Source organism: Poecilia latipinna, unplaced genomic scaffold (genome assembly GCF_001443285.1).
Source record: "Poecilia latipinna isolate Pla-1442-1.1 unplaced genomic scaffold, P_latipinna-1.0 Scaffold1110, whole genome shotgun sequence".
Taxonomy (NCBI): domain Eukaryota; kingdom Metazoa; phylum Chordata; class Actinopteri; order Cyprinodontiformes; family Poeciliidae; genus Poecilia; species Poecilia latipinna.
The window spans coordinates 187,942-197,561 of record NW_015113726.1 but is presented as its reverse complement, the minus strand read 5'-3'; the positions used below and the strand labels follow the sequence as shown (position 1 = coordinate 197,561).

At 39.1% G+C, this 9,620-nt stretch overlaps 1 protein-coding gene across 1 annotated transcript in view; it reads left to right on the top strand.

Annotated features, from left to right (window-relative positions):
- The first annotated feature begins 6,064 nt into the window (after positions 1 to 6,064).
- The window catches only part of fgf17 (fibroblast growth factor 17), a 14,854-nt gene continuing 11,298 nt past the window's right edge, over positions 6,065 to 9,620 (top strand). Inside the window, exons 1-4 of the mRNA XM_015052441.1 lie at positions 6,065 to 6,096; positions 6,180 to 6,216; positions 6,443 to 6,587; positions 8,080 to 8,186. Of these exons, the coding sequence (XP_014907927.1) occupies positions 6,065 to 6,096; positions 6,180 to 6,216; positions 6,443 to 6,587; positions 8,080 to 8,186 (321 nt within the window). The remainder of the gene's footprint in view (positions 6,097 to 6,179; positions 6,217 to 6,442; positions 6,588 to 8,079; positions 8,187 to 9,620) is intronic.

Below are 9,620 nucleotides of genomic sequence, written 5' to 3'. Positions count from 1 at the left end.
GAGCAACAAAATATTAAGTTATAGGTACCATTATTTTTGTCCTGGCCTGTTTCATGATTTTTTAAAAAATGATTCTTTTGAAACACAAGTCAAAAGCATTGTCTAATTTTCATTGGTTAGTTTTCATCCATCCATTATCTAAACTCATGTATCCTGCAACCACTGGGCAAGAGGCAGGGCACACCTGTCAGCCCATTATAGGACAACATAGACACACACACACACACACACACACACACACACACACACACACACACACACACACACACACACACACACACACACACCCAGAGAACCTTGTAGAGAGACCAATAAGTCTCTGTTGGAGGAAGCCGGAGTACCCAGAGAAAAAAAACATGTATGCAAAAGGAGAAGATGCAAACTCCATGCAGAAATACACCGGGCCAGGATTCAAACCCAGAACCTACTTGATGCAAATTAACAGTGTTTACTGCTCAATGATTTAATATTACAACTTTTGTCAGTTTTTGGATGTTTCAGAGTTATGGATTCCCTATTCAAATTGTTTTAACAAGATTCTGAGGCTGGGTTATTAAAACATTCAAACAACATGATCATGTAATTCTTTCTTGTTTTATATTTATCATTTTACCTTCCTGTTATTTTCAGAATTTTTTCAGTCAGTTTTTGTATCTGTCTAGCATTATTTAGCCACAAAACCTCTAAATTTACCACTGCCTAGCTAACCATGACATTAACTTCTACAACCCAAGATTGAGTCTCATTAGCTATTTTTTCCGAATTAGTCCCGTCTTTAATATTATTATATACGATTGGATTCATTCTCCCACTAACATTTTCATTTCTATTCATCAACAAAAAAAATATTTTATTTTAAATAGCTGTCATCCTTTGAGTGAGTTTTTGCTTAGCTTACATCTAAAGAAAAGGACTTGGAGAAAAACAACAAAAACTTTCATCAGCAAAATAACAATGGCTGTTTTGGTGTAGCAAAGTGACAGTGGCACGACCTTCCATTTAACCCTGGTAGCTATGCCTTGAGCATGCTCATTGCTCATTGACATTTTGCCCCTTTAAAATAACACAAATGCTTCACCGGCACCGCCACCCAAACACAACCAGTGTTTGTTACAGTAAGAATCACAACCATGGGACTCACTAAGTCTGTGGTCACAAATGTTGCTGCGTCTTTTCCCTGAAATAAATCAGTCGTCTGCAGCTCTTCAGTGTTGATCATGAATTAGCAGATTGAGTTTCACCTGCCAGACATTGATTTGTTTGGTTACCCTTGTAACGTTGAACATCATCCATTAGCACTTTGCATAGCCAATAATTTATCTTACATAAATCTAGCCTACTACTCCATGTTGAGATTCAATTACGCTGTTTAACTCATCTGCAGATTAGTTATTTTCTTGATTCACTTTGTCTGGTGTGGAAGACAACCACAACAGATGATCCTTAAGTTAAAATTGCTGATGTTCTCGTGTGTGTGTGTGTGTGTGTGTGTGTGTGTGTGTGTGTGTGTGTGTGTGTGTGTGTGTGTGTGTGTGTGTGTGTGTGTGTTCAGAAGCTTGGAAGGGCAGTTCTCATCATGGATACAGGGGGTGGAGAAACTAGTTCAAATTTATTGCCTGACTCAGCTGTGTCAAATTTGGCAAGCTCAAATGGTCAGGCTGCAAATGGCAGGGCAATACCTAAGGGTCAGCAGCCTTTGTAACAAAAAGTTGTATATTTTCACATCTTTTTGTATAAAATGGAAAGTTTCTAGGACTAAAGGATCAATATACAGTCAGGAATGACTGTATATTGAAACTGCTCCATCAGCAATCTGAAAGCTGAAATGATGAACATGTTGGCACATTCATCGAGGTAGAAGCACATTAACAGCCCAGCTGCTGAAGAATAGTGTGGTTTTTAAGAGACTCTTCTTTTTATTTCCCTTTGTAAAAACTATTCTTGTCTTTTGATTGTACATAAAAGGGACCACCCAGCTTCTGAACCTTTGCCTTTATTTTTGGAGGGTCAGTGTGAGGGGCCAGTTGGTCTTTATGGCAGAGATTTTTACGATGTGGTCAAAGCTGTTTGGAGACCACCAGTTCTCCTTTCACTTGTCACAGCTACTGTAGTCCCAGGGTCATCAGAAGTCAACTTTACTCCTTTGAAGTTTGCCCATGAGTAAATATAGTAGAATTGTCCTTCTAACATGAACAAGTTGCATTTATTTGTGTCCATCACAATTTTGGAATTCCTTTAATATTACTGATAGATTTTAGCCAATAAGTAGGATCAGTTGAAGACTGAATAACTTAACTGAATATTGATACAACTTTGGACAACTAAAATTTATATACTGTTTATATAAACACATAATTATGCAAATATTGAGACCTTACATCCATGTAAAACAAAGAGCTTTTTATTAAAGTGACATCGTAAAGTATGAAAAACAGAGAGAATTTCACCAGCGTTATTTCTCTGGTTACGTATGAACAGTTTTATTAAGTTTTCTGTGATGATGATGTCATGGCTTTTTATTTTATTCCAAAAGTATTTCTCAGAAGCTCAATTTGCCAGGATGGATGGATGGATGGATGGATGGATGGATGGATGGATGGATGGATGGATGGATGGATGGATGGATGGATGGATGGATGGATGGATGGATGGATGGATGGAAGATTAAACAGCTGAAGCTTTACAGGCTATTCCTGGAAAACTGATCATCTTATCTAATAAGACTGAAGTCTGAAGCGTTTCTGTGTTTCTGTACACAGGAGTCATTTTCAAACTGCATATTGTGCCCTTGTCTATGTGTTCTTATCTCATTAAAATGTAAAGGCATGAAGCGTCAACTGCTCAGTGTATTGCTCAAGTCAAGCTGTCTGATAGTGTTGGTATGTAAGACGTGTGAGGATCTGGTGACATAGTGGAGTTAAGTAGGCTGCATGGCATGAACTCTAACTATGCTGTCCTTTTCCTCCCTTTGTATCATGTTACCTAAACATCTTGCTGACAACACTGCATAACTGCAGCTCAGAGGGACCCACGGTGATGACAGCAGGTTATGCAAAGGTTTTCCAACAGTGAGCTACAGCATCAGGTTAAAAGAATGATCCCATTTGGCTCCTACAGCCACAGACTGAACATTTGTATGCAACCTATTAGGCAAATTATTTGGACTTAGAACAATTTAAGTCTGCTTGTCTTTTCATGTCAGTCACTGTCAAACTCTTTAAGATTATTTTACACTACCAACCAAACAAGAAGACAAACCAAATGAGTCATCTACTGAAAGACATCAGAACAGATAATGCTGCCATCTACTTGGCATCCAGGTCAGGCATCAAACCGATTCCTGTCAGACTGATTCAGATAAAAGAACGACTTAAAGCAAGAGAAACCCAGAGAAAGACAGAGTTCTGCTACAGCAGACAGGACAGCCCTTATTCTACAAAATCAATAATTGCACATATTTTAATTAATTTGTCCTGTCTGTCTCTGTGTTGCCCTGCGACAGACTGGCGACCTGTCCAGGGTGACCCCGCCTCTCGCCCGGAACGTTAGCTGGAGAGGCACCAGCAACCCTCCCAAACCCACTAAGGGACAAGGGTGAACAGAAAATGGATGGATGGATTTTTTCTTTTCATCAATGAACTTGCACACTTTGCTAATTAAATCATGAACGTCATTCTGATCAAGTCAGGCTTGCTAATCCCTTTAAACAGGACAACTGTCTGCAGACCCATTGAGGATTAAACATGCAAACAAGCTTCTTTGTTCATTTTAAATCATTTTGCTGCTGAATTGTTAAACTTAATAAAACTATATTGGAACCTTGAGCTGCAACTTAGGCATTGGTATCATCAACATTAATGGAACTATCACTGGCCCTTTTCAACCAGTTACCCATTTATCAAGTTTAATTTTTTATGTCAATTATGTGAACTTTGGAGAAGAGGTGGCAAAATATTGTAATGTATAAAACATGTATAAAAAGTTATGGATCATTTGTCTCAGTCCATGTTAAACACATTAATTCAACTGTTTTGCTTAAACAGAAGGGGTGTCATAAAGTCTTTAAAAAATGTGTCATGGCATCATTAAAACCACTTTGGTTTTAGCATTTTTGAAAAATATTAAAATCAGGCTACATGAGTTAACCATGAACTTAAACTTATGGCCTTATCCAAAACACAGTCATCAATATTCAGCGACTTTAGAAGACTTTTTAAAAACACGTGTTTTATAGCTGTCAATAAACCTTTGCTTTAAAGCAACCACCACTGCCCTGGCTCAGCCTGAGCCCAGCCTCACCCACACACCACAGCCCTTACAGCTCTGATCCAGCTCCCTAACCAGCTTCAGCTCCAGCCTGACCAATGTCTGACCATGCCCTGGTGCCCTGCTGCTCCACACCAGGACCTAGACACCATCACACTACTGCAACCTCAGGGATCTTTACTGTGGTCTTTACAATGGTTTTAGCAACTTGAAGGTGAAACACATTGATTGTTTCAGCTTCAAGTTGCTGAAACATGTTTCCCAGATCTGAAACATCTCAAACAACATCTCAAATGAAACACAGCAACTTAGAATTCTCAAACACAAGCTGTTGGTTAAACCACACCCTGAAAAACAGCACATCAACATTTCCTGTTCCTGTTCCTAATGAGCGAAATTTTACTTTGTTCATACAAACGAATGTCATAGGGACAAACAGCTTTGTCAAATAAAATCCACCCAGATCACATAGTGATTTTATGCCGTTTTCCATCAAAATAACTACACAAAAAATTAACAAAAAAAAAGAAAGAAAAGAAAAGTCAAGGGAATGCAGCTGGATAGTTTGCTATGCAGCATTTTTGCTGTTGTTTCAACTATGAACTTTAAGTTTTCTCTCAGTTTGTTTTTCACTCCTTCAAAGCTACATGTTGTTTGGCATTTCATTTGGCTGCTATAGCTTCCTGTTGAAGGACATCAACTAATCATTCTTCCTTTTATATAAACTATTTACTTTTGGTGAACATAGAAAATAATCCTAAATCAGTTCATCTGTTTCTTGTGCATTCTGCTCTGCCTTTTCAAACACAGATGAAAGCTTGTAGTGAGCCCGGTTCTGGTTCTACTGGAGGTTTTTTCCTGTTATAGGGAAGTTTTTCCTCTCCGCTGTTGCTACATTCATGCTCTGTATGAGTGATTGCTGTAATGTCAACACAATGCAAGTGATTGTCTAATATTGCTACACGCTTGTCCAGGAGGCGTGAAACCTTCAAGTCAATGACTAGATGATATCTGCTGGTAGACAGAAACGTTTTAAGCTAATTGAATAATAAACTGAGCTTACTGTACTGTTTGATAACTTGGATCAATTGGAATGTATTTGTGATTGAACTGAAAAAGCTTTTTTGAAAAGTGTCTCATGTTGACATTTGTTGTGAATTGGCATTATGTAAATAAGAGAGAATTAGTGTTGGGTTTACACCCAGCTGCCACACCCATCACTCATCTTCACTTTTACACATAATTCATCAGTCAGAGCTCAGATCAGACAGAGGGGGTGGACTGGACTGATATATAGTATTGGCCCTTATGGTTGAAATGCTGACAACTTGTGTCACTTAGATTTGTTTTGAGGACGTGTTTGCAGTTGTAATAAATGATCATTGGGGTCCCTGTGATGTGCCCACCTTCAGCAGAGAGATTTCAGGGAGGGACTTCTGCCTTGCACCATTCCACCAGTGGGCAGCCGCCGGGGAGGCAGAAGCTGTACCCGGTCGAGGCAGAAGGCACATCCCTCCCCAGATGCAGACACAGCTCCACCAGGCTTCATATCATGGAATTGACTGATTTTGATGCGCTTTGTGGATCTATCGATGAACTTGTGCTGGGTCAAGTCTTTGGGTAATTTATTCGGGTAGTCCGTGTTGTTTTCTTGCCTTAGGAATACTTTGTTGGTGTGGATGGACATCAAAAGTGCACATGCCACTTTTGGGAAGCCATTGGATTTATTTACTTCATCCTTGTGGCATTTATCCGCCTCAGGAATCTCTCGATTAATCGGATGAAATAAGAAGTAAGGATGTATGGAATAAATCAGCGCTATTTTTACATGTAAGTCTCCTGGCTTTTAAAATGTAATTTGATGCCTCGGAGTCTCTTCGTCTCTCTAACTTATATTTTATACCTTTTTGCAGATCGTTTCATTTTTTTGTTCTGTGGTGTCACGCTCAGGTGAGAAAGCTTCAAACGTTTTAAGAATACAAAGTCGTTAGAGTAATAACAGCTGGACAGATATCAGTAGTTTGATGTTTAATTAAAAAAGCCAAGGGCCATAAATTGGTTCTGAAATGAGTAGTGCACTGATACATCCCAGATTAGAGACAGACACAATTATGGATTTTATTTTTCCCTTTGCATAAAAAAGGGGGAGAATCACTCGTCTCCTAATTTTAACCAGTATGTGAGGACGCAGGGCGCAACGACGGACCAGCTCAGCCGCAGGCAGGTCCGGGTCTACCAGCTCTACAGCCGAACCAGCGGGAAACACGTCCAGATCCAGGGGAAGAGAGTCAGCGCCACTGCGGAGGATGGGAACCTGTACGGTAAGAAGTGACCTGGACCTGCTGATGTCCTCACTCTCCTAACACACCGCAGGCTTTTCAGACGCGGATCCTCGGATTGAGTTCTACATTTTTTTTTGCCAGGGAGTTAGGAATGTTCTCCTCTTTTTGTAAACATTAAACTGTTTATTATTATTTTAAATACTGCTGACATCTGTATGAAATCATGTGAAATCATGTGAATGGTCCAAATCAGAGGAAACAGCGTCCAGAATATGTCAAAGATCCCAGTTTGATTTAGGGTCAGTATGAATATATAAAACATCCACCAGTGTTATCAAAGGGAACCCACTGAGGGGAATCAAATCAAATGTTGGTCTTTAGAAAATAAATAAAATAATAACAAATATTTAATTTAATTATGGTGTAAAAATAAGAAAGGATAACAAACAGCACTTAGAAACAGATCAAAGCAATTTATTGGTTGTTGATGCTGTTTGTGTCCTCATTCTATTCTTTGCATATTGACTTTGAGGTTCTACTGTTTACTTGACTGGTCACAAGTTCCTTTTGCTGGAAATTTCTGGGCTTAAAACTAAAACATTGATGTATGTAGAACTCACCAGTTATTTAGTTCAGGATGAGAATAAAACATCTGAGACAGCTCTGTGGCAGCAACTCAGCTTTATAGTTTTATAGCTAACAATTAACCATAATTATACCAGGGAATGTCCTCTGAAGACTGAAGTGATAAGCTTAAGTTTTCTGGGACAGAAACTCTACTGGGGACTAATGTCCTCTGACCAAACCAGCAGTTTCACTCCCAGCCTTGCCCGTCCCTCTCGTTAGAGGCAGATTTTCAGGACTGTATGTTAATGTAGCCTCCCTACTGTATCCATAAGGCCATCGTCTGGCAAATTAGCAGCTGATAAGGAAGAGTCCTTTGGCTCCATAGTCCCAATACACAAGTCTGTTGTAATGCTCAAAAGGCGCAATTAACAGGAGGATAAAGTCAATTGAGAGTGTATATTCTGCTTCCAGGTTAATGGGCAGAGATAACATTTGTTTAATCAACGGGGGGGAAGACTTTTTTCTGTTTGTCTGCTCAGTGTCTTTGACTGGGATGGTCAGAAGCTGATCATGACAGGGAAAGACATGGAAGTACCTTCACATTCAGTCACTCATCTAGCAGTTTGCAACTAGACACTGCCATCATAGTTATCCTCAATAAAACAGGAATACACAGAGTGGATGAACAGTTGGAACATGTAACAATATGTTTCAATACTCCTTGTATAAGAAAAATCTTTTATTTATTTATTTTTTTAGCTTTTCTTATCTGAACCTAAAACCTCAGTCCACTTGTTTTTTTTAATAGTGTAAGAAGGCACAATACTATAGGAAATAGAAAAATAAATAGGTTCATTTGACAGGGACTTTGTACATTAATCACATAGAGAATACTTTAACTTTTATTGCTGTTCCTGCATGTCGCTTCTTCAGCTCGTCAAGCTCTGTCCATCTTTCCTTGCAGCTCGCCTGTTTGTGGAGACTGACACCTTCGGCAGTCGAGTGAGGATACGAGGTGCAGAGAGTGGGCTATACCTCTGCATGAACCGGAAGGGAAAACTTGTTGGAAAGGTACAGAACAAGTTTCTGGTTTCTGGCTTTTTCTGAACATAAATGATTGCATGGACTTTGAAAAACAAACAGATTTTAACTGAAGCTGATTTTGATGGAAACATCAAATAATGTAAAACAATACTTCCATTTACTGCCTTACAATATTAAATTAAACATTCATTGTTCTTTATGTTTTTATATTTATCACAAACATATTCACTGATCATCAGAAACTGGTAGAAATACATCACTTATAGCTTCCAACCTTCCCTCAGCAGTGTACACTTTCACACATCATATTGTCCTAAAATCCAAACTGAGATACGACTTCAAACTGCTGTGCATCTGTTGTCATAGCGGTGGCATAAGTGTTAGCGCTGCTCCATGTTGTACTATTGTGCTTTAAAAAAACAACAAAAAAACATCTCCAGTGGGTGACAGTAGCTCAGGCTCACTGGGCAAGGCTGATAACTCTGAGGGGAAAGTCCTATGATCTGCCCATGGATGTTTGGACATGAGTCAGCTCTGCCCTTCCTTCAGTGGAAACAGAAAAGATGGACTCAAATTTTCTGACGTGACAGGTCATAAATCTGTTTTGCATCACTGTGGTGAAATGTTGGGACTGTCTCTGCTGCCTGTTTGCAGATAAGAACTGAGCTCATACATAGAAAGACAAGCTAGTTATGTCAGTTTGGATAACTACAGAGGGCTTTGACAATCTGCGGTTTCTTATGCTGCATTCCATTTTGCTCAGAGACCAGAACGCTGATCTCAGTATACCATCACATCCAGCTTAAGTTACAAGTCAGAAAACTAGTGGAAGATTAGTCTGGTAAAACCCATCTCCTTGTTCTCTATTTGCTTCATCCAGAGGGTCTGAGCCCAGGTATGAAGAAATGATTCGTAGCGGGAGGCATTTTGAAATTGTACCCAATGGCTAATATTTGGGTGTGACATGTAATGCACCAGTTCGGCACCATAAATCTTACTGGAAATTGCCAGCACTGTAAACAACCATTCTCTACTGGGAAGAGAGAAGAGCCAAGCTGAATGACAGCACTGTTACACTTAAAAAAAAGAAAAGGTTCTAATTTATAGTAAAATACCAACAGCTGTGGTTGCCAGAAGTTTACACAGATTTTATTGCACTAAAATGGTAAAATCTGTATTTATACTGTAAAATTCTGGCAAGCATAGCATTTTACTGTATAAATACTTTGGTTGCCAGCAACTATGATGGCCAGAATTTTACCGTAAACTAGAGACGCTTGCCACTGAATCATTTATGTTCATTGGCAAGTTTGCCACTGAATAGTTTACCACTGTGGTTGACAGTAAAAGAGACATTGTTGTTAGAGATTTTTTTTTTTTTACAGTGTGATGTTAACTGAATATTGTGAAGCATGGCCAACAAACTAAACATCTTCATTCACTTTCTCCACTACCATTGCT